The sequence below is a fragment of the Ascaphus truei genome, chromosome 3 (assembly GCF_040206685.1).
Source record: "Ascaphus truei isolate aAscTru1 chromosome 3, aAscTru1.hap1, whole genome shotgun sequence".
In the NCBI taxonomy this organism is placed as follows: domain Eukaryota; kingdom Metazoa; phylum Chordata; class Amphibia; order Anura; family Ascaphidae; genus Ascaphus; species Ascaphus truei.
The window spans coordinates 395629336-395655461 of NC_134485.1; the positions used below are offsets into that span (position 1 = coordinate 395629336).

A 26126-nucleotide genomic window follows, 5' to 3' on the forward strand; every position below is an offset into this window, starting at 1 on the left:
TCTTCACATAACCAATGTAATTCTACTTTATAATTGTTAACTATCAGCAAGTATATCTTCGTCCATGTTTTGGGTTTATATTGGAGAGAAAATATTCAGGAGACTGTCATCTTGCCATATAAATAGCAGCTTTTTATGCATTTCTTTTTTTCAGTCAAGTAGCAATTCTATATTTAAGGTGCTCTGCTCAAAGTATATACTATACTGTAGGTCACAGCTTCCAACCTTTTTTTGGTTAAGGAAGCCCAAGTGAAATTCTGAGAAACCCCCAACCCTCTCTAATAGCACGTCTGAGATCAGATGCACTGTAAGGAACCCTAACCCTCTCTAATAGCGCGTCTGAGATCAGATGCATTGTAAGGAACCCTAACCCTCTCTAATAGCGCGTCTGAGATCAGATGCATTGTAAGGAACCCTAACCCTCTCTAATAGCGCGTCTGAGATCAGATGCATTGTAAGGAACCCTAACCCACTCTAATAGCACGTCTGAGATCAGATGCATTGTAAGGAACCCCAACCCACTCTAATAGCACGTCTGAGATCAGATGCATTGTAAGGAACCCTAATCTTCTCTAATAGCGCGTCTGAAATCAGATGCATTGTAAGGAACCCTAACCCACTCTAATAGCACGTCTGAGATCAGATGCACTGTAAGGAACCCCAACCCTCTCTAATAGCGCGTCTGAGATCAGATGCATTGTAAGGAACCCTAACCCTTTCTAATAGCGCGTCTGAGATCAGATGCATTGTAAGGAACCCTAACCCTCTCTAATAGCACGTCTGAAATCAGATGCATCAGATGTACGCGTCAAAACAAATGCATTGGCGTCGGAGCGACCAAGAGACAGCGCTACCAAAAATCTGGTAGTCACTTTTATTTGATTTCTCCCCGTGTGGCCAATCAGAGAGCTTCTCTGTCCCTCTGCCTTCCCCCTTTCTGACGTCCCTGGCCTTGTGGCCTTGTAAACTTACATTACAACTTTCGCGACGGCAACGGGTGACATCATCGGTCGTGTCGCCGGCAGTATAAGCGCAGCCTAATGCATTGTATGTTTGTATATGGTCTATGTAATAGAACATAGGGCTTGGAAACCTGGTACTGTATTTATCATTCAAAGCAATTATTGAATATTTTTAAATAAATCAAATAGTTTGACAGACTTTAATGTGTTTTAGTGATACTGTGCGAGGCCTGAATTATTGTTGTCTTCATTACTGTTATTTATCTGTGTGTTTCCTTATCAGAGTGAATTTAACATTAGTATAAGTAAGAGCAGCTGTAATACATTAAAAAAAAGTATATATCTAACAAAACACTCCCTCCTGAGGCTTATTTAATAAAGCGAGAGACCATTTCTCATTACCGCGCAGTCCCGACGACTTGAAGACTTTCCGTGTAGTAGTGTCGGATCGCCACCATCACACTGTATTGAATAAACCCCACCAGCTCCTTCAAAGACTGGTACAATATCCGCATTAAACTAGCAACCTGCACAAAGTTACAATAAATGGCACAGACTGTGCAGTAGGAGAGCGGGGCCTATCACAATACAAGTGCACGTTATGAGCAGTAACGTTTTCCACTTTATTGATGACCATGAGTACATTCCTTGTTCGTCAGTAGACGGTACCAATCTGCCACTCAAGTCACAGGGACATTGACTGTTGGTTAATGAAGGAGACTCGCTATATGTAGTATATATCTGAAACGTACTCAATAGCCTTTTTCATAGCTCACAATGCATTTTAGCCAGTGGGTGAAGTATGAGGGTACTAAAACCATTACTGCCTTTTTCACTGTATCGCTACTTTTTAAAAATGGCATCTTTACAGTTCTACTTCTTTTTGTACAGAAAGGGGGGCTTACATAAGATACTCACCCCGTTCTGTTTCTATAGCATAAATATTGTTTCACTCGTTTGTAATATGTGGGTCAAAGAGCTTTACCGCAATGTTTAATATATTTAGAACGCGTTCATTTCAGGCAAGCTGCCACACTTAAAAAAAAAAAAAAAAAAAAAAAAAAACTGCTTTGCCCACTACATTTACAATGTGTGCAATAGGGCTACCTGTTTTTCACAGTGGAGTACACTGAGCAAAGTTACAAAGTTTTCTGCTATCATTTGTTGAAGAGCTGAAGCTTTAACCGATTATGTGCCTAACGAAATGGCTGCCTTCTGAATTTGTACTGCAGTCTGTGAAAAGCTGCAGTTGGTATGTAACATTATATTACCAAGTGTAACACATTTTTGTTACAGCTTTCAGAGTAAATAGACAGTCTGCTGTTTGGAACACTGCAACAGCTTTGTTTGTGATACTTTGTTGCTAAAGGACAGAACTCAAAAATGTATGTTAGAGCCTGTTTCAAAAGAGGAAATGGATATGACTTTCTAAATGGTTGCTGTAGCAACCAAAGGATCAGTACATTTTTAAAATGGCATTGTGTTAAAAATGCAGACCGTGTTATCTAATACAACAGAACGTAATTTATTTATTTATTTTTTAAATATCATTTTTTTTCACGTTTTGCTGCGTTAAGTTAGCACTGTCTCTTGCGCTAGCTACACATAACATGGCTTGCGTACGCGTGTTTTAAAGGTGGCCTCTCGCTCGCAAAATCCATATTTCAGGGTCTGGATCGGAGTAACTCCACATTTAGGTATGATTGAACCAATGTCAGGTTAAACCACTGTGTTTAAATTGAATAGACTTGTAGCACCAATGTTTGTTATACTTCTTTATAGCTAAAAATGTGACGTCCTGACATTGGTGAGCTTTGAAAAGGTACGTTAAAGCTTAACAAGGTGTTAATTTAGGTTGGCACCTTAAGTCAGTAACAGATCTCTGTTAATCTGACCCTAGGTGAAATAGAAACAGTCTATGTAAGGTTTCCATATACATTATATGTGGAAATCCCATGCATGCGTGCACACCACAGCTTGGATCAAACGTGTGGCGCAGTGCTTTACATTATGCCGTATCAGAGAGTGGTAATACGCATTTCATCACTTAGGCCGCGCTTATAGTGACGGTGACACGACGCCGACCGAAAACAAATTGCCGCCGCTGCGTGCGCTTATAGTGCACGCGACGGAGCGACGCCGCCGTCGCGAAAATCTGAAGCCGGCAAAATTTGATTTTTCAAGGGCCGTCGCGTCACGTGACCATGTTTCTCTCTAACTCCTAATATTACCGGTGCTAGATTAGATATTGCACAAATAAAGCAGGAATAAGCAATTTTATTCCAAATCTAATCCAAACGAGTTTATTAGGAGAAATATTACAAGAGCAATTAGTAAATTAGTATGAGCTGCAGCAAATCTGCTCAGTTCAGTGCTAGACCTTTGATCGCTGCAAAATCTCTCTCCGCAAAGAGATAAGCATGCAAGTCATTGTGGTAACACAGCCTGAGCAACACTTCTAGCTTGTTTTTGTCAGGTGTTCATCTACCACAAACTGTAACACTGAATTTATCAGATAGACATGGGGTCCTCGACTCTAGTCCTCAAGACACCCCTCCCCCCCCCCCCCCCCCCAAGGTGTAAAGGATATCCCAGCTTCAGCACAGCTGGTTGAGCCATGTGTACTGTCTCAGGGATATCCTTAAAAACTGACCTGTTTGGGGGCATCTTGAAGACTTATGGTGAGCACCCCTGAGATTGAAGAATTTGACCATGTGATGAATAGTCTCTCGGGTGCTCAACTGCTGTTTGGTGGGGGATTTGGGCACTGGAGTTGAGCACCCCTGAGAGCGTTTATTCATCACGTGATCAAACTCTTCCATGTGTAATTTTGAGTAGTGAGGGGTTTTTCCAGGCAATGGAAGACTCCTACATATCTACAGTCAGGTGTCTGGATTGGTCAAAAGTATGCACGTCCGTTTATATGGCTACCAGTATGGTTTCATATATGTATGTGTTTGGGGAGTATTGGTTCCCAACTGGGAGAGCTCCCTGTTTTGGCTTTGGATTTAGCCTCCTCTTTAACCTGCAAGCTTACAGCCATGTCTATCAAGTTTTGATCATTGCCATAATTAGGGTTGCCAGGTGGCTTGTCCAAAAATACTGGACATAATGGTGAAAGGTGCAACGCGCGTGAGAATCGTTGGTGGGGAAGAATGTTATTTATAAATTACCTGACTGTTACGTAATTTTTTCAAAATTTCACTCCAAGTATTCACCAATTTGCACCAATTTATATTCTGTTTCGTAAAAAATCTGGGGAGGAGATTTGGGAGGGAGTGACCCTTCCGAGGATTTTTTTAGGAAATAGAATATGAAATGGTGCAAATTGGTGCATGCTTGGAGTGAAATTTAGAACAAATGACGTAATGGTCAGATCATTTATAAATAACTTGCCTGCAGTTATACTGTACATGGCGAGCAATACTGATCTTAATGCTCCCCCACACAAATTCCAAGATTGTTGCACCCCTCCTCATCCTCTGTCTCGTCCCTTCCCCTCATCCTCCCCTCATCCTCTCTCACACACTCCCTTCATCCTCTCTCACACTGTCCCTTCATCCTCTCTCACACCCTCCCTTCATCCTCTCACACACACCCTCACAGCATCCTCACCCCCCCCTCCATTCTCTCGCCCCCCTCCCCTCCATCCTCTCACCCACCCTCCCTGTCATTATCACCCCCACAGGACAGCCAGAGAAAACACGCATACACACAATACAGTACAAATACACACACACACACACACACAAACACCCCAGGACAAAATAGAACAAATATACACGACACACACGACACAGCCTCACCTCTCTGCTCCATGCTTTTCCTCCGCTCTTTGGCCCCATCCCCCAGGTTCCTGCCACCTTCATCCTGATTGGCTGACTTGATTACCAAGTCCAGAGATGTAATACCGCACACATGTCGTCCTCCCCCCGCACACATACCCGTTCCCCCCCTCCCCCCCCGCACACATACATGCCCGGTATTATCTCTTATTTTTTACTGGACAGAGTAACCAAATCTCAGGCTGTCCGGTTCAATACCGGACACCTGGCAACCCTAGCCACAATATGGAACCTTAATCATATAACTTAGGCTTCGATCCACAAAGCTCCAGTATGTCGGTGAACATAATGTGATATGAAGAAAACCCAGATCGACATTTATGTTCCGAGTTAACACCCGTTCAAAGCTAATTATTAGGACTGTGTTGCGCACACACTTTGTATCCTTTAATAACGTGACGTTATGTTAGTCTTGGTGTCCAATCCAGAAACTGAATTGGCCAAGTTTTTTTGGGCGGCTCCATACAAACAAATTGAGCTGCCAGTTATAAAATTGCAGGATTTGGTGCTTAATTGCTGCACTGCAAATACCCTGTTTTAGTGTTTGGATATGAGCAACGCCAAGTTTAGGTCTGACCTAACTGACGTAACGTCAAGACCCCTCGTAACCTTCGATGTTCTAGGCGCTGTGCTGATAAGAGAAGTCCAGTGCAAATAACTTCGCACAATAGTAAATGATAAATAGTTTCACGAGATATGGGAGACTTTCGTAAGAAAAATGTAAAATAAAATACCATCCGTGAGTGAAATGCTGTCTGGATGTCCTGATGCCTAATTTGCAAGTTATCACTAATGTCTATTATGGTAAATATTTGGGTACTTTAATCCCAAAGACATTTAGACGGGGCCCAGTAAAATCATACTAATGAGATTAGGTTTAGATACCTCCCAGGAGCACCCACCTCTCCCTTCTACTGTAGAAATGCCTAGCATTCATAATATTTTTTTCTTCCTGAATGGAACGGTCTGTGCACTCCCCCAGAGTTAGCCTGTGTAAGAGAGAAATTAAATGCCAATGTGAGATGAGGTGTAACCAAGTCTAGAATAAGAGGATCGCCGGCAGGTGGGTATTATCAGGTACAACACCACCAGTGTCTAATACAGTGGTTCCCAGACTTGTTTTCTCGAGACAGTTCTAATCACAGTGCTCAGGTGCTGAGGCTCCCCCACAACAGGACGGACAGTCAGTCACAGAAGACACAGGTCGGACAGACACACAGACTCGCCTCTCTTCTGTCCATGCTGCTTCTTCCTCTGCTTGACCACACTCCCAGGCTCATGACACCACCTGATATTGGCTGATGCTGGGTAATCCAGCTAATCAGGGTGGAGGAAACTGCCCAGCCCCCTAGCAACTACCCTGCTTTCTCCCTTCTCTGGCAGATTGGGGAGATACTGCAGCACCTTTTGATCCTCTCACGGAACTCCAGGGGGCTGTGGAACCCCTGTTGGGAAACGCTAGGCTAATAGCTTATTAATTGTAAGGTAAATTGGGTAAGGTTAAACACTGCAAATGTTAGATACAGTATGTTATCTTATACTTTACATGTTAAATAAGGATGATGTCAAATGTTGAATCCATGTGAAATGTGTATGGTTCTAAGTAGATCTGTATATAATAAACATGGAGGGGGAATAAATTGAAAGCTATTTCTGCAGCAGAATTTTTTTCCCATGCTAATATCGTGTTCATGAAGAGCTTTGCCTCAACTTTTTAATACTAAGTGGGTGCGTGAACAATACTCGTTTGAAACCTTAATCCATTTGCCAGAGGTGCCAGCGACACTGAAGGGGTCAGCAAAGATATTACCACTAATTAGACGTTACATTCAGTAAATGACTTCTGTCGACTGATTAGAAGTCAGAATATTTCTGTTTGTTTAGCCGATACCCTTTCTCATATTATTGTTCTTTTAAAAGCCTTTTTCTTCGTTTTATTTTAGGATAAGAAAATCATAATCTCTCAACCTTCAACAAGAGGACCAAGTGCCTTTATACCAGAAAAGGAGGTACATTTATATGTGAGCATAACACTAGCGTGTAAATAAAATACAAATGGTGAATGAAGCCTTATTAATCAGTCAATGGAGTTAATACTTACAATGCCATTTTCCTTATGAAATTCAAAATTCAATCAAAGCAGATTCTTTCTCTTTTTTTTTTTTTAAATAAATTGATTGTTAGCATCATATAATTAACTATTATTGTTTATTTGTGAAGCGCCAACATTCAACAGCGCAGTACAATAGGGTACAGAGTTATCTTATACTATATTAGTGAAAGCACTGTATGCCTGCCTGCCTGGATGTCCGGTGTCCCTAGGGGAAATCTCATTGGTCCCTTGGGCCGCCCGCCCCCGCACACCTCTCATTGGCCTGAGGCGGAGTGACGGGCCACACACACACACACACACACACAACACAGCAGCTCTATACACACACACACACACACACAACACAGCAGCTCTACACACACACACACACACACAACACACACACACACACACAACGCAGCAGCTCTATACACACACACACACACACACACACACACACAACACAGCAGGAAGATAGGTGAAGATGCGTTGCACTGCCTCAATTTCCAACTCCCAATGAGACCGGAAAAAATACAAAGTGAGCACTCAGCTGAATAACAGGTCAGGTTTATTGCAGGGTGGTGCAGCAGGGGAACAGCAAAGCCACACGAACGCACCTACGCGTTTCGTGCACGAGGCACTTTATCAAGGTGACAAACAAGTATAAAACTGCGTGATTTATAGTCACCTGTACTGTGCCTCGCGCTGCCGGGTGTGACGTCATCGTCCCGCGTCGCAACGGGTCGCGGTGACGCGGCGTACACAGCCATTGGCTGGGCCAGTCAGGTGGTATGGTAATGTTATCTGACTGTCTTTTTTTCTCTTTTTTTTCCTAAAACAAACTTTATTAACAACAATGTACAATAAGATAAAAAAACAGAGTTAAAAACATATTTCAATACTATAATAGCAGTAGATCAACACAGGCATAGACAGTGGGTATTTGTAGTATGTATGGGGCATTATATTACTCTAATAAATTTACAGCTAAGTGCTATAAATGGCCCCCATTAAGTTCATAATGAACTATGCCTGTGTAGGTGATACTTGGTAGTTTGTGGATCGTGGACTGAACATGACCACAATTCAAGTGCAAAATATAGAATAATTATTGTAATCAAATGCATATACATAAGAATATAGTCCTAGCTAATCACTTTAGTGGACAACATAAGATGCTTCTTATATAAGTCACTTATTTATGAGTTGACCCTAGACTTAGTGATATAATAATATTCAAATATATTCATGGAATATGTGATGGTATCTAACCTACTTGTATATTGAATAGAACAGCATGAACAAAGATTGGGAAAGCAAAACAGGAAGAGAAAAATTAGAACAAATATATATAAGTATTGAGGGTTAATGACAATTTTAATTAATGAATTAGTCTGTGTCCATAATATTATTATTAAAAGAATAAAAAATAAAAAAAGAGTGCATCAGTGCATAAAAAATAATACAAAGTGCATTGTTACATAAAAATACTGAACAGTGATAATGTGGACCTATCTATATGAAAAAACCCAAAATACAAATTGTTTTAATTAGTTTAGAAAATGACTTATATCCCAATCAATGTTCATGCCAAAAAGTTCCCTAGTCCTCAGAGTAAAAATCCAGTAAGATTCCCGTCTATCTAGCATCTTAACTCTATCTCCTCCTCTGGGGGAGGCGGGAATGTGTTCAATGCCTTGTACTGTACAACGATTGGCATTACCATGCGGACAATTAGAGAAATGTTTTGGTACAGGGTGATTTAGATCTTTATTCTTAATCAATCGGAGATGTTCTAGGATTCTAATCTTTAGTTTTCTAGTGGTCCTCCCCACGTACTGGCGTCCACATCCACATTTGAGTAAATATATTATAAACGTGGAGTTGCAGTTAATAAAGCAGGGGACGTTATACGTCAATCTCGTGACTGTAGAGGTGAAAGTTTTACCCTGATTTATTGAAGCACACGCTTTACAATTAGTGCATGTGAACATTCCTTTTGGTAAAGGGGATTTGTTCTCATCTGCTGCAGTGAAGAGACTGGGTGATAGTGTATTAGCTATCGTTTTGGCCCTTTTAAATATAATATTTGGGCCTAGCGACACATACGGTTTCAATACAGAACCAAGTGACAAAACACTCCAATGTTTCTTGAAGATGGCCTTAATGGATTGTGCTTGTTTGCTGAATGGTGTTATGAAAGACGGACTAAGATCAGATCTTGATCTTTTCACGGTTTTATGTCTAAGAAGACTGTTTCTGTCCATCTTCCACACCCCATCAAGCAATCTGTCTAAATCAGATTTTTTGTAGCCTCTCTGTAAAAAGCGAACGTATAACTCTTCTGATTTAATTTTAAACTCATCATCATTAGAACAATTGCGGCGGGTTCTGATGAATTGGCTTTTCGGTATCCCCATGAACGTGGCTTGAGGGTGACAACTATCTGGTCTTAAGAACGTGTTCCGTGAATTCGGTTTACGATAAAGTGTGGTCTGAATGGAGAGTGCAGTATCAATGTATAAACATAAATCTAAATAATAAATGTGCTGATGGTGATAACAAAAAGTGAAAGAGAGATTAAACTCATTGTCTACATAGATGATCTCCTGTTTATTTGGGAAGGAGACATCACCACACTCTTAGAGTTTATTTCGTCACTTAATGACAATGAGTTTAATCTCTCTTTCACTTTTTGTTATCACCATCAGCACATTTATTATTTAGATTTATGTTTATACATTGATACTGCACTCTCCATTCAGACCACACTTTATCGTAAACCGAATTCACGGAACACGTTCTTAAGACCAGATAGTTGTCACCCTCAAGCCACGTTCATGGGGATACCGAAAAGCCAATTCATCAGAACCCGCCGCAATTGTTCTAATGATGATGAGTTTAAAATTAAATCAGAAGAGTTATACGTTCGCTTTTTACAGAGAGGCTACAAAAAATCTGATTTAGACAGATTGCTTGATGGGGTGTGGAAGATGGACAGAAACAGTCTTCTTAGACATAAAACCGTGAAAAGATCAAGATCTGATCTTAGTCCGTCTTTCATAACACCATTCAGCAAACAAGCACAATCCATTAAGGCCATCTTCAAGAAACATTGGAGTGTTTTGTCACTTGGTTCTGTATTGAAACCGTATGTGTCGCTAGGCCCAAATATTATATTTAAAAGGGCCAAAACGATAGCTAATACACTATCACCCAGTCTCTTCACTGCAGCAGATGAGAACAAATCCCCTTTACCAAAAGGAATGTTCACATGCACTAATTGTAAAGCGTGTGCTTCAATAAATCAGGGTAAAACTTTCACCTCTACAGTCACGAGATTGACGTATAACGTCCCCTGCTTTATTAACTGCAACTCCACGTTTATAATATATTTACTCAAATGTGGATGTGGACGCCAGTACGTGGGGAGGACCACTAGAAAACTAAAGATTAGAATCCTAGAACATCTCCGATTGATTAAGAATAAAGATCTAAATCACCCTGTACCAAAACATTTCTCTAATTGTCCGCATGGTAATGCCAATCGTTGTACAGTACAAGGCATTGAACACATTCCCGCCTCCCCCAGAGGAGGAGATAGAGTTAAGATGCTAGATAGACGGGAATCTTACTGGATTTTTACTCTGAGGACTAGGGAACCCTTTGGCATGAACATTGATTGGGATATAAGTCATTTTCTAAACTAATTAAAACAATTTGTATTTTGGGTTTTTTCATATAGATAGGTCCACATTATCACTGTTCAGTATTTTTATGTAACAATGCACTTTGTATTATTTTTTATGCACTGATGCACTCTTTTTTTATTTTTTATTCTTTTAATAATAATATTATGGACACAGACTAATTCATTAATTAAAATTGTCATTAACCCTCAATACTTATATATATTTGTTCTAAATTTTCTCTTCCTGTTTTGCTTTCCCAATCTTTGTTCATGCTGTTCTATTCAATATACAAGTAGGTTAGATACCATCACATATTCCATGAATATATTTGAATATTATTATATCACTAAGTCTAGGGTCAACTCATAAATAAGTGACTTATATAAGAAGCATCTTATGTTGTCCACTAAAGTGATTAGCTAGGACTATATTCTTATGTATATGCATTTGATTACAATAATTATTCTATATTTTGCACTTGAATTGTGGTCATGTTCAGTCCACGATCCACAAACTACCAAGTATCACCTACACAGGCATAGTTCATTATGAACTTAATGGGGGCCATTTATAGCACTTAGCTGTAAATTTATTAGAGTAATATAATGCCCCATACATACTACAAATACCCACTGTCTATGCCTGTGTTGATCTACTGCTATTATAGTATTGAAATATGTTTTTAACTCTGTTTTTTTATCTTATTGTACATTGTTGTTAATAAAGTTTGTTTTAGGAAAAAAAAGAGAAAAAAAGACAGTCAGATAACATTACCATACCACCTGACTGGCCCAGCCAATGGCTGTGTACGCCGCGTCACCGCGACCCGTTGCGACGCGGGACGATGACGTCACACCCGGCAGCGCGAGGCACAGTACAGGTGAGTATAAATCACGCAGTTTTATACTTGTTTGTCACCTTGATAAAGTGCCTCGTGCACGAAACGCGTAGGTGCGTTCGTGTGGCTTTGCTGTTCCCCTGCTGCACCACCCTGCAATAAACCTGACCTGTTATTCAGCTGAGTGCTCACTTTGTATTTTTTCCGGTCTCATTGGGAGTTGGAAATTGAGGCAGTGCAACGCATCTTCACCTATCTTCCTGCTGGCTATCTATCTGGATGAACTGCACGCCCTGGATATCTGGAAGTCCTGCAAGCACTAAGGTAACAGGGCCAGAGCGCCCCTACATATATGCATATGTTTACCAGTGCCTCTGTTCATTTTATATTGGTTACTAGGGGGGGCTGTGATGGTGTTTCAACTGTGGTGGTCATGTGGACCCCACTAGACTCCTAGCCCGCACCTGATAATTGCCATATCATTCATGGACTGTCCATTGCTATCCAGTATTATTTACATATATTATTGAGGAACTTTGACCAATTTGGACGCATCACTTTTCTCTTGTTTCACACACAACACAGCAGCTCTATACACACACACACACACACACACACACACACACACACACACACACACACACACACACACACACACACACACACACACACACACACACACACACACACACAGCAGCTCTATACACACACACACACACACACACACAACACAGCAGCTCTATACACACACACCCCCCCCTCTGTCCTCCCCCCTCCCCCCCCCATCACGTGCGCCGCCCTGCACTGGCTCCGGACGGGAAGCGCGGCCCTCCTACCCCAGCCGCTCCCTTACCTCCCAGGCGCTACAACCCGCTCAGGTAAGTCACTGTGCGTCCCGCCTCAGCCTCAGGCCCACTGCGCGTCCCGCCTCAGCCTCAGGCCCACTGCGCGTCCCGCCTCAGCCTCAGGCCCACTGCGCGTCCCGCCTCAGCCTCAGGCCCACTGCGTGTCCCGCCTCAGCCTCAGGCCCACTGCGCGTCCCGCCTCAGCCTCAGGCCCACTGCGCGTCCCGCCTCAGCCTCAGGCCCACTGCGCGTCCCGCCTCAGCCTCAGGCTCACACAGGGCGCATGCCGCCTCAGGCCCACACAGGGCGCTTCCTACCGCCGCTCAGCCGGACGCCACATCGAGCGGGCGCCGGGGGGGGGGGGGGGAGCGCGAGTCTCAGGCCCACACAGGGCGCTGCCTGCACGCCTCACTCAGCAGGACGGCACATCGGGGGACCAAGCGGGCGCCGGGGGGGGGGGGAGCGCGAGTCACGGGGAACGGGGGGGGGTGGGGCGAGCCGCGAGTCACAGGGAACAGGGGGGGGGGCCACCAGCCGAACCAGCAGGGGCACGGACGCACGGAGGAGGGGGGGGAAATGCCCATACATAAATTATGACAATACATATGCCCACTGCTCTCCACCCCCCCCCCACTCCCCTTTCCCCCGTCCCCCACTCCCCTTTCCCCCGTCCCCCACTCCCCTTTCCCCCGTCCCCCACTCCCCTTTCCCCCGTCCCCCACTCCCCTTTCCCCCGTCCCCCACTCCCCTTTCCCCCGTCCCCCACTCCCCTTTCCCTCGTCCCCCACTCCCCTTTCCCTCGTCCCCCACTCCCCTTTCCCCCGTCCCCCACTCCCCTTTCCCCCGTCCCCCACTCCCCTTTCCCCCGTCCCCCACTCCCCTTTCCCCCATCCCCCACTCACCTTTCCCCCGTCCCCCGCTCCCCTTTCCCGTCCCCCGCTCCCCTTTCCCCCCCCGCTCCCCTTTCCCCCCCGCTCCCCTTTCCCCCCCGCTCCCCTTTCCCGTCCCCCGCTCCCCTTTCCCGTCCCCCGCTCCCCTTTCCCGTCCCCCGCTCCCCTTTCCCGTCCCCCGCTCCCCTTTCCCGTCCCCCGCTCCCCTTTCCCCCCCCGCTCCCCTTTCCCCCCCCGCTCCCCTTTCCCCCCCGCTCCCCTTTCCCCCCCGCTCCCCTTTCCCCCCCGCTCCCCTTTCCCCCCCCGCTCCCCTTTCCCCCCCGCTCCCCTTTTCCCCCCCCGCTCCTCTTTCCCCCCCCGCTCCTCTTTCCCCCCCCGCTCCTCTTTCCCCCCCCGCTCCCCTTTCCCCCCCCGCTCCCCTTTCCCCCCCCGCTCCCCTTTCCCCCCCCGCTCCCCTTTCCCCCCCCCGCTCCCCTTTCCCCCCCGCTCCCCTTTCCCCCCCCCGCTCCCCTTTCCCCCCCGCCCGCTCCCCTTTCTCCCCCCCGCTCCCCTTTCTCTCCCCCCCCCCGCTCCCCTTTCTCTCCCCCCCCCCGCTCCCCTTTCTCTCCCCCCCCGCTCCCCTTTCTCCCCCCCCCCCCCCGCTCCCCTTTCTCCCCCCCCAGCTCCCCTTTCTCCCCCCCCCCCCCAAACCTTTACAACAAATACTCACCTATTGTTCCACGATTTATAAATAATACTACCTATTACGCATTTACATCCCCGGCAACGCCGGGTCTCTCAGCTAGTGTATATTACAACAAAAAAAAACGTTCCGTACAAGTGAGGGCAAACATGCACAAAGGGATACAAAGCAGGAATAAGGGGCCATGCACGCGAGAGCTTAAAGTTTAGAGGGAATGAGGGACAATATTGGAACAAGACGGTTTATTGTAGGATAAGGTGTGACTCAGGTTAGAAATAGCCCTGTCAGACAGCTGAAGCTATTAAGGTTTGGGGGTGGTGTGTGTGTGTGTGTGGGGAGGGGGGGGGGGTAGAGAATCAATGTTACATAGGGTGAAGATTGGTCCAGCCACACAGCTTGGCCTGATGAGGTGGGAGGGGCAGGGGAGTTGGATGTTAGAAGAATGGTGAGTAGGCTTGCTTGGACAGGTGAGTTTTCAGGGAGTTTTAGAAACATCTGAAAGCTGGGGGAGAGTTTGATGGTGCATGGTAGGGAATTTCAGGCAGAGGGGGCAGCACAAGTCTTGCAGGCAGGAGTGAGAGGAGGTAGTAAGGTGGGAGGGAAGGCTGATATCATGGGCAGAACATAGGGGGCGTGTAGGTATGTATTTGTGGATGAGGTCTAAGATGTAAGGGGGTGGGGCAGCGTCGTTGAGACCTTTTGTAATTCATTACTAAGGCTTTGCATTTAATTCTAGAGGCTATGGGAAGCCAGTGTAGGGATAAGCGTAATGAAGCAGTAGAAGTAGAGCGCTAAGAAAGGTAGATGAGTCTAGCAGCTGAATATTGGATTTGGGAGAGGCGGACATGGGGGGAATGCCAACTAAGAGAAGGTTGCCGTAATAGAGGTGGGACATGAGTGAGTGGATTAGGATTTTAGCTGCATCATGAGAGTAGGGCGTATCTTAGCGATATTTTGGAGGTGGAGATGGTAGGACTTTGTGAGGGACTGAGTGTGAGGAAGGAAGGAGAAATCAGAGTCAAAGATGACCCCTAGACAGCGGCCTTGCGGTGTTTTGTGATGTTATTGTCGGTGGCAGAGAGTGTTGGTGTAGCAGTGTCAGTGGAAGACGGGAATAATAATAATTCTGTTTTGGACATGTTGAGCTTCAGGTAGTGGTGAGACATTGCGTTTTCTTCCAGGTGGGGGGAGCGCTGAAATCTTTGGATGATATACAGGGAAAAGAATGGAAGAAATAATAGTGCAGACCAAATACAATATGTGTAAACAATAATCTCTTGGATAGGTCTCACTCACAATAAATGGATTACAGACGTGTCAGAGACCCTTCTCTCTGACTAGATCCCTTGTGCAATAGATGCCTTCTGATGGTATAGGTGTTAAATCAGTATATCTGGTGAGCTAGAGGGGTCCATGAATTCTGAATGTACCTCCCAAGAATGCAATAAAGAAAGAGAGCACACAATAGTGTAGTACATAAGGGTATAATGTGGCATAAACACACACAGGTATTACACTCACATTTGTACAATGGTATCAATCATTGGAGAGAGCCGTAGGTGACTCGTGGGGGGGATGCCGCTGGTACAGTCACTTGGAGATACTTCCGCGTGCGGCACGTCCGGTGACGTCACTTCCTGTGACGCAGCGGTCAGGGCGGAAGACGCTGTCTACCGCTGTAATCTCTCTGGTTCGTTTGCCAGCACCTCCTCACGTTAATCGGACCCAGAACCGTGTCCTCCAAGTTGCTACAATAGATTCTACGCGTTTCGTAGCTACTTGCCACTTCGTCAGGAAGACATCCAGGATGAGATTGCAGAGACAGTTTTAGACATGGACAGGGGAGAAGTCAAGGGAGGAGAGAGATTTGGGTGTCATCGGCATAAAGATGATGGTGAAACACAAAAGATTGTATTAGTTCACCAAAAGAAGAGGTGTCGAGTAAGAAGAGCAGAGGGCAAAGGACAGAGCCTTGTGGGACGCAAACAGAAATAGGGAGTGAAAAGAGGGACAGATAGGGAAGAGACAACAGAGAAGGAAACACTGAAAGAGCGGTTGGAAAGGTAGGACGTGAGCCCAGAGAAGGCTGCGTCACGGAGGCCAATGGAGTGGAGAATGTTTAGGAGAAGAGGGTGATCAACAGTATCAAAGGCAGCAGAGAGATCCAGGAGAATTAGTAGGAAGACGTGAACCTTAGGTTTAGCTGTGAGTGTACAGGACAGAAACCAGATTGTAAAGAGTCAAGCAAGGAGTTGGAGAGAAAGTGAGTCGTCAGATGGTTGTTTACAAGTCGCTGAAGTAGCTTGGAGCAAAGGGGAGAAGAGAAAGAGGGCGGTACTTAGGCGGGGACGCCGAGTCAAGTCTGGGTTTCTGGAGCATGGGTGTGATGAGTGCATGTTTGAAAGAAGATGGGAATGTGCCAGAGGTGAGAGGTTAACAATTGGTTGGATAATTCCTGCTTCTAACGCTCATGCAGGCACGGAATAAACCATCATTATTTAAAGATCTAGTATACACACAGCTGAATTTAAGGTGCAATCACATGTAGCTGTCCAAAAAAAAACCAATCTCTTGTAACCAATTTATTTGCTTTTCTTGAACAGTCAAATATTTGCTTTTAACATGGTTAATATTCTTTTGTTTCCCTGGAAATCGATTACAAATTGCCCTTCTTAGACTACGCTTATAGTGCCGGCGAAGGTGACGTCATGCTGCGGTCGCTGGAAAAATAAAATTGAGATGACTTCCAGCGATCGCGAGCAAGCTGCCGCGTCGCGCTTACTATAAGCGCACGCAACAGCGGCAATGCATTTGTTGTGACGTCGCTGTCGCCAGCACTATAAGCGCAGCCTTAGGGGCTTTTGGAGGGGAGTGTTTGTCCAAGTGTTTTCTTTATGCTTGGCTTACCCAGTCCTTACCAGAGAGTCAATTAAGATGAAGGGAGCAGAATAGAGGGGAACTCCTGACTATGCAAGCACTTACTGAACATACAATAACATTAGACAAAAGGGATCAGCAGGTCTCGGCTCGGCATGTTTGCCAACTAACTTTAAAAAAAATATACAGTATGTATATCTCTACATAGATATTATATATATACATACATACTTTTAGGTGTCAAAGTTCAGTAAAGCAAAGCAAAACACACCAGTCACTCAGATGTAGCCTCTAAAACATATCTCTCCCGTTAGTACATTTGGGTCCTAGGAGGGATTGTCCCTTTAATTTTTGCATAGGTATGGTGTAATTAGAAACTCCTTTTTGTTTTGTTTTTAGGAAAGGGGCAACAACACCACCTGTTGTACAGTATCAATAACAAGTCCCATTGCTTTCAATAAGACTGATTTCTGTGATACATCTGGTTTTATTTGTGCCTCATGTTTGCACTGATGCAGGGAAGGTTGGATGACTAACCTTTAACAGTTTTGTGTATGTTGAATCCGCGTGCCACAAAGTGTGTATTTGTTGGTAGAGACGTGCCCCAGATCATGGTTTGCACAGCAGTTTTGTGGTTGGCTTTTAGTGTTGGGTCTCTTCCATCACTTTCATGTGCTCGGGTTTCTATATGTTCAGGGTCACTGGGTTTGTCTGCTAAAATGTACCAGTTGCTTAGCTTGCAACTCGGATATGGAATATATGCCCCGTGTTTGCATTCTTCCTATAAATACTCTGTGCAGAGCTGGAAGAGGGGAAACGAAACGTGATTACCTGTAATCTGCAAAGCTCTTGAAATTACACTTTAAAAAAATAAATAAATAAAAATCCCCATATTTGTTCATTATTTTGCAAGCAGAATGGCATGCAGTGTAATATTATTTTTGTTTTCACAACACGTGCAGTCATGTAAAGACGGCGTGGCAGTTTCTCAGCCTCCTCTTGAATACTGGTAGAATAGCTGTTGGTAAGCAGGGAGAGAGTCTGCATTTCTTGGAGCAATGGGAAGGCTGCGCTTATAGTGCCGGTGACGCGACGTCGTGTCAAAACAAATGCATTGTCGCCGGCGCTTATAGTGGACGCGACGGAGCGGCAGCGCTTCCAAAAATCTCGTAGTCAGTAGAATTTGATTTTTGGAGAGACTGTCTCCACATGTGACTGGCTATAAGCCAATCAGAGAGCTTCTCCGTCCCTCTGCCTTCCCCCTCCTGATGTCACTGGTCTTGTAGCCAGCGACGTCTCCAAAATATGAATTACAACTTTCGCAATGGCGACGGCGATGGGTGACATCATCGGTCGCATCTTCGTCACCGGCTGTATAAGGCTCAAACCCTCTCTGCCAGACCAGAGAGAGGCAAATTATTTGTCTTGGATTTTGTTTTTAAAATTGGACAATATTAAAATACAGATTATTATTATTATTATATTTATAATTTTTTTTTTAATATTTGAAAATTAGAGCATGTTAAATAATATAATTAGAAATATTCAAGAATTTTCAAATTCGTCTACAAATTTAGAAAACAACCCGCAGATTCAGTTTCAATACATTTGCCCATCTCTATGCCAGACTAAAACAAGGGGTAGCAGGAAGCCTACTATTCATAACCAGTCCAAGTGCCGCAATCCGAGGGCTGATTATTTGCGTGGTGTCTGTGGCCTCCTAGAACATCACCCACAGAAGCATTTATCAAAAGTGCCTTAAATTGGTGGAGCTGCACAGTATGACTGGACGGTATGGTGTACGGTGTTCACGGAAGTGACATGTCTGAGTCTCGTGTTGCCATAAAGCAGTGCTGTTGTGATAAAAATGAGAACCAATCGCAAAGCCAAGATGGTTATCAACAATATAACATGCTTGATGCTTGGCAACACTTTATCAACTCTATTTTTTAATAAAATCCGTTTTTAATCCTAAAAAAAGCATTCATATTGCACACCAAATATTGGTTATCTCTTTTCTAGGAGCCGTCTTTACGCTTTTTTTGGGGGGGGGGGGGGGGGTTTGCAGTAGCACTGCAGGCATAAGTTCTTGTATTTTAGATTTAGCGGATGGGAAAATTATTATTTTTTCCCCCCCCCCTCCCTTTTTTTCCCCAGACCACTAATTTCATTACTACAGTATAAGTACCAATGAGAGATGTTATAAAAAAAAAAAGTGTGTTAAATACTTTGGGTACTTTGCTTTCCTGTGTTACAAGAATTTCCTGTAACAATATTAAATAAGCAATCCTCCCTGTGTAGAAAAGAACACTTAGTTTTCTATCAGGTATCTTAAATGCACCCAGTGATAGTGATTATATAATCTAAAAATTCAAGTGAATATACGGTATCATCAAATTCCTAAAACGACATCAATTTGGGATAAGAGTCTAAACAAATAACGTATCAAAACCCTCAACTTGATCCTCGAAAAAAAGTGGATTTTTTCTTGGCACAAAATTTTCTAGGCAGGGGAAAACTGTGTGCCAAGGAGAACCGCCCTTTATCGAGGCAATCCTCACTGCTTGACCCCAATAGATTTGGTGTGTAACTTTTTTAAAGTGCTAAACGCCAGTCCTGTTTTCTATTCCCAGATTTCAGTCCTGAAAGGTGGATGTAGCAGACATTATTTCTCCTGTTGGTTTAGCATAAAATATTGTGCCAGCGTTGGCGCAGTGCGTCACGCCAAAGGGCTCCATATCTGTGCAGGCTACATAAAATGGATTACAAATACTTTAGAAAGTTCAGAAACCATAAATGCTTCATCTTTAAAACCTTTAATAAAAAAAATAAGTTTATTTTACGGGCCAAAGTAGAGATTTGAAATGTTGTACGACGTTCACAAATATATAAGAAAATTCTAGTGGCAGTGAAGTTTCTGAGATATATTTTTTTTTAGGAAAAAAAACAAAAAAGCTTCCTTTGTATCTTATTCCTTTTTTTATCATGGAAAAAAAAAATCATTGTAATATCAAATTTCATCAAGTGAAAGGCACCAAAAATCTAAACCCGATATGACATGTATTTGCCAAGTCTGATGGCGTTTGCCTCCCCCCCCTTCCCTTTTGTTTAAAGTCACAAATGTCCAAAATGTTGTGATTGTGAACTGTGCATGCAATGTCTTGTATATAATGTACTCTATAACCCTTTTCACTTAATGTAACTATGTACAGCTCAACCCCGTTAAAACACGATCCGTTACAACGCGAATCTGCTTATAACGAGATGGCTCCCAATTTTCGTATTTATGATTACTTTACAACACGATTATTGGTATCTTAAATACTTTATTGTACAATGCATACAATTGCACATTATTTCTAATGCGATCCACTTATAACGCGATGTGATTCTTTGGACCCCAAGCACAGCGTTATTAGGTGGTTGAGCTGTATTTGTAACCATGTATTTGTCACCATGTATTTGTCATTATAACTCTGTGCCCAGGACATACTTCAAAACGAGAGGTAACTCTCAATGTATTACTTCCTGGTAAAACATGTTATAAATAAATACATGTGTTTACATTTTTCACTGGCTAGAAATAAGGCCCAATAAACATTTATCCCTGTATTCAGTTCTGAAGCAGATTACGGCTTTAAAGTCACTTGGGGTGGACTTCTGCATTTAGTGTTTGGCTGTAGACTTGGTGCACTGCAGTCCGTCCTGACCGCAAAGGAGTGTAGAAGACCGTTATTCTCGTAATCCTTTGAATGTAAATCTGAGTTGCTCTCACATGTAAATATCTGTTAAGCAAAGTTGTTTATCAAAGGAAACATCTGGGTTGTAGTGTCTGAGTATTGTTCTCTTTCCACCAGTTTGGCCAAGCAAATGTTGTGGATGAACGCACCAACCGGTTGGTGGAGGAATACTGCACATCCGGCCGCCTGGATAACATCACACAAGTCATGAGTTTACACCCCCAGTATCTGGAGTCTTTTCTCCGCACACAGTTCTACATGCTGCGCATGGACGGACCCCTTCCTTACCATTACAGGCACTACATAGCTATTATGGTAGGTACCGATGATGTGAAACAACCACTTTCTTCATATTATCATACACAGTTGAAATGCATAGTTACTTTAGGACAATAGATGTGTCTATCTACAATAATTATTGTAATGTTAATCAGAATTTGTACTGTCTAGTATATATTTTGCTGTACAATGTATCGCTTTCTTGTGCTCTGCGGGACAAACACTTTTTGGCACCTGACACAAAGGGATAAAGTGACTTGCCACTAATCTCCCACTGCAAAGGCTAGTAGTTTAAATCGCAATCCATGCAGTTTTTTTTTATTTTTTAAGTGGCACCTACAGAGTTTTGATGGGAAAAATCCCTTGTGTTGTAACAAAATTCCATGATGGAAGTGACATCACTGCTGGCAGAAGAGGCCATCAGTGACGTCGGGGGAGGGAGAGGAAACACACTGACTGACACACACACTGACACACACACTGACAAACTGACTGACACGGGCACACACACTGACTGACACGGGCACACACACTGACTGACACGGGCACACACAATTCACAGTTACTATAAATATAGAATTACGAATAGCTAAAACACACGTTCTAAGTCAAACTTCTTTGCCTTTTGGCACTGAAATTTTGTGTATTTTTTTTTTTTTTTTAATTAAAATCATCACCATTACAAATACAATTTCTGTGACAAAAGATAAAGTTTAATTAAAATGTGCGTGCTCGGCACACACACTTTTTTTTTTTTTTTTTAATATAAATGTAGGTTTGAAGCAGGGGGTTTCCAGAGCTGAACCCCATTAATTTCAGTTCCAGGGCCTCTTGCTTCCGGAGATACTTAACTCCGTATGGGGTACCAGTAGCTGCTCCGGCTCGACTAGCTGGGATCACGTAATGGCCCCTTTTCAAAGCTCCCACGCCCTGCGTGCCAATAGAAAGCCTTGGCGTTATCTGGTGAGACGGGACTGGGCACTTTAAACGTTGCCAGATACCAGCACCCCATTCCGAAGTCTGTGTGACGGTAGGGGGTAAATATGGCTGCTGTTAATAAAGGTTAAGTCTGCCATTACCCCTACCTGTCAGTAATACATTGGTATGTCTTTGCTTGGTTCCAGCACCTCAGGAATCAGGGGTTAATATGTTTGCAGGAGAATTGTTGCAACTTGGTCTGTGACCTTGCATGTAAGCAGATCCTGGCCCTGTGTGTTGCAATATTATGTTTTAAGTGTATCAAAAGGTGGGGAGGGAGGCACCTAGCAGACAGAGCCTGCAGAGAGTTACAGAGGTGTTGCTGTGATAAGGATTCCACTCCAGTGCTGGTCTCAGGCCCGAAAACCAGTCCTGTAGGCACTGGGCAAGAAGAGAGAACATGGGAAATATCTGCAAGGAGGTCCCTGTAACTAGGTATGCAGGGTGTCCCCCCTCCCCCTGAGAAGAAGCGCGTTGATCGCGCGAAACGATCGTCGGGTCTAGTGACATCATTACATTGACGGTCACGTGGGACGCGACGGAACATACACCCAGCTCCTTCTATTGATATACACTGAAGAACGCTGCATACACAGGATTCCTACCATATTGCTGTTCCTGCAGCATCATATACCAGGTTGTATATTTCCTGCTTCATTACAGGCTACCTACATCTTATACAGCCGGTTAAACCCATTAACATCTATGTGTTACAAACTGTGGATATATGTTTAGGTTACTATACACCCCTAGCTTACTGTATCCACTTTATACCATCATGAAAGTGGTTACTATTTCAGGTGTGACATATTGTTTTTCTTGGGTATGCTTTATTTCTAGCACTGTGGGACTATCCTGTGTTTTAATGCTGCTACTCTGCATTATGTTATGGTGAGGTTATTTAGCTGTGTTGGTATACTTTGGACCCTGTCTCCATATATTTCTGTGGGGCTATGAGTATAGGTTCAAACTAGCACCTATATTCACCATATATTTTCAGTCTTGCCCACTAGGGGATCTTTTTAGTTTTTTTGTAATTTAGTTGTCATTTTATGCATTTCGTCATATTTTAGTGTGTAATAAAATTGTATATTTTTCTGTTGTGCTATAGTTTAGGTTGTGTGGGAATTTCCCATTTGATCCGTAATATTTTCAATCTAGTGGTACTGGTTATTAAACAGGTACTTTATGTATATTATATTATGTAATGAGTGCAACTTATAGGGACTTTTAGTGGCCCTTCTGGTCACTTATCTGCGTTTTGCTAACTACTTTGCCTATGCACCGTTAAACAACATCTCTTTTGTATGGTGAGCAAGGTGTTTGTGTGTTTTGCAGTCAGTGGGGGACGGGGAGGGGGGGGTGAGGGGTAGGGAGGGAAGAATCCTGCTCAGCCCAAAATAGACTTTCTAGGGAGGTGCTATCAGGGTGAAACTTAGCGTATAGGAGGAGAGAGAAAGAACCCTATGTGATGCACTCAGCCCTACTAATAAAAATAATAAACTTTTATTTATTGAAAATTGCAAACATAACAAATATATTTAAAACCTTTGTGTGTTTTCATACATGGTATCCCCCAGTTGGGTATGTGTGATGTTTGTGTGTTTTGTATAGTTATGGATATACTTTTCCAATAAATTAATTTTACATGGTTATTCCTAAAATGAATGTAAGTACCCTTCTTGGCAAGGTAATAGAATAGTTAATTCGTTCAGTGGAAGACCCTCTTGAGCCAGAGTTGTTCACACACTACTCTGGTTCATCCCCATCAGATTTTAATGACATTGTTGCATTTAGTATTATGGAGTCCCTCAAAAATGAGCAAACACAAAGTTTATTGATGTGCATTTCTTCGTATACCTCAGGCCTGCACAACTCGTAAAGCGAGAAGGGCCGAAATGATCCAAGGAAAAAAACTTTGGGCCGCACGGGTAAAATCATCATCATCATCTCTCCTCCAGCACCTCTCATCATCATCCTCATATCTCCCCCAGAACCCCTCACTATCCACCTTTGCGATACTCCCCATCTATCTCTCATACCCCCATCTCTCCCCCTCACCCACACACATAATACCCCCCTGCACACCACACACATCCCACCCCCCCTGCACCTCACATCCTTTTCCCCCCCTGCACCTCACACCACTCTCCCCCCCTGCACCTCACACAACTCTTCCCGCCTGCACCTCACACCACTCTCCCCCCCTGCACCTCACACCACTCTCCCCCCCCTGCACCTCACACCACTCTCCCCCCTACACCTCACCCCCTGCACCTCACCTCAATGCACCTCACCTCACCTCAATGCACCTCACATCACCCCCGGGACCGCGGGGAATCGCCGCCATTTTTTTTTTAAGTTTTTTTTTTTTAAATCTCATCGGGGGACGCAAAGAGAGGCCGGACGGGCCGCATGCGGCCCGCGGGCTGTATGTTGTGCAGCCCTGGTATACCTGGATGTTTTTATAGCTTGAAAATGTGCAGTGCTGTTGAAATGAAATCTGGATGTACAGCTATTGTGTCCAACCTGTAAAAATGTCCCTTTTTGGATATGTGGGATGAAAAATGGCTTATTTCAAAAACGTCTACTGACATGCATTGGGTGAGGGTAATATTTACAGAGAGAAAGTAGAAAAAAATAATCTATTCTTCAACGAGAAGGCAGGGAATCTTGCTGATAAATGGGGAGTGTTGTTAAATAAAGTCATTGTAAACCCAAACATTTGAGATTTGAAGAATGGAGCTCTCTTCTCTGTCGTCATAAAGCATTATGTCTGGTACGAACCCTCATGGCTGGGTCACAATCATGTTGTACAAATTCAGGTTTTGCAAGTAAATGTCGAGGCAAACTGATGGGTTGTTTTTTTCAGAGTAGCATGATTATCCTGCCATAATTTCCAATTTCTGTAACATCAGATCATAAACGGAATTATAAACCAGGAACCCAGTAAGTAAGAGCCCACAAAGATATTTTCATTGACATGACAATGGCTTTCTGAACCATTCTGAAAAGCATTTTTTTCTGACCGACCTTTAGCTATTTTTGAAGTGAACTTTTATATGGCTGATCACGCTCTCATACTTTGGGTCAAATTGTATAATTTGACCGTCTGAAGTTCTCTGTATGTATAATTTAATTTATACTAATTTCATTTACATAATGAATGCAATCCTTCACAAATAGAATATTGCAATACAAGGGACTACAGTATAATACATGTGCATCGTATAAACAGACTGTAGGAAAAGAATCACAGCCACAGTAGATCTTGTTCAGAATGTCCCTTTTCCCTGATTGGCTGCAGAAGAGCATTGTGAACTACTTTAGGGACATCCATAGCTATATGTCCTTCCTTTTGGATATATATCTATTTTTATTATTAGTTAAGTACAATAATAAAATATTTTAACCGTGTTTATTCCGCTGCTTCTGACCTCGTTATTGCATAAGTAGGTTTGCAGTGCGCCACTAATAGGGATCCTCTAGTGTACCTTTTCTTTGAAGTACACCTATCTAGTAAAAAAGAGCTACTGTAACACCAACGTTTTTTTCAGCTTCTATGGTAACACTGGTATAAAGAAGCGACTCCTGCAGTCCTAGGAGTTTGCTGTTCTCTTGTAACATCCGTTAGCCACTGAAAGGCATCATCTTTACACCACATTTGTTTTTATTTTGTTTTTGTTGGCTGCACTGTCATTTTGAGTCAGCGGTTTCCAGTTCCATGAATCCTGTCAAGTTGTCTGGTACACATTGTATTTTTTTTTAATTGACTTTTTATATCTACTTTAGTGATTTGTCATTACACATTTTGTAGTTAAGCTAATATTGCCTTTTCTGTTTTGGATTCACAGGCTTCAGCCAGACACCAGTGCTCATACTTGATAAACATGCACGTCGATGAGTTCCTGAATACTGGAGGATCAACAGAATGGTTAAATGGGTTAGAATATGTACCTCAGAGGCTGAAAAATCTAAATGAAATCAACAAACTTCTGGCACACAGACCCTGGCTGATCACAAAAGAGCACATACAGGTACACATTCACATTATGGCTTCGTGTCCTAGTGCCTTGAATTAGACAGGTATACTTGTATCTATGGAATAATTGCATTAGACATGTACTTTTATTTAAAATTAGAAAAATAAACTATTTCATTAAGCGCATTACAAGTTTAATATAGAGCACGGTACGCATCGATGTACACAGAATATCACAGGCACAGTCACTGCCCCGAGGAGCTTACCATCTATGTTTTGGTCAATAAGTTTTAAAGACTAAGGGCCATATTTACTAGGAAGTACGAAGCCAGAAGGCATCTTATCGCCCATCATTCCAAAGCAGTGGTACATAGTGGCAAATGATAAGGTGCCCTATTTAGTAGCTATGCGCTGTCTTTCACTA

The 26126-nt window shown here is 43.3% G+C and overlaps 1 protein-coding gene across 4 annotated transcripts in view; it reads left to right on the forward strand.

The window, feature by feature from the left end:
* The window catches only part of SESN3 (sestrin 3), a 98874-nt gene that overhangs the window by 42141 nt on the left and 30607 nt on the right, over window positions 1-26126 (forward strand). For 2 of the 4 annotated variants that reach the window (XM_075592472.1, XM_075592473.1), the window contains exons 2-4: window positions 6751-6828; window positions 20581-20778; window positions 25575-25757. In XM_075592472.1, coding sequence (XP_075448587.1) covers window positions 6751-6828; window positions 20581-20778; window positions 25575-25757 — 459 coding nt within the window. The remainder of the gene's footprint in view (window positions 1-6750; window positions 6829-20580; window positions 20779-25574; window positions 25758-26126) is intronic. The other 2 variants (XM_075592474.1, XM_075592475.1) reach the window with 1 other exon arrangement.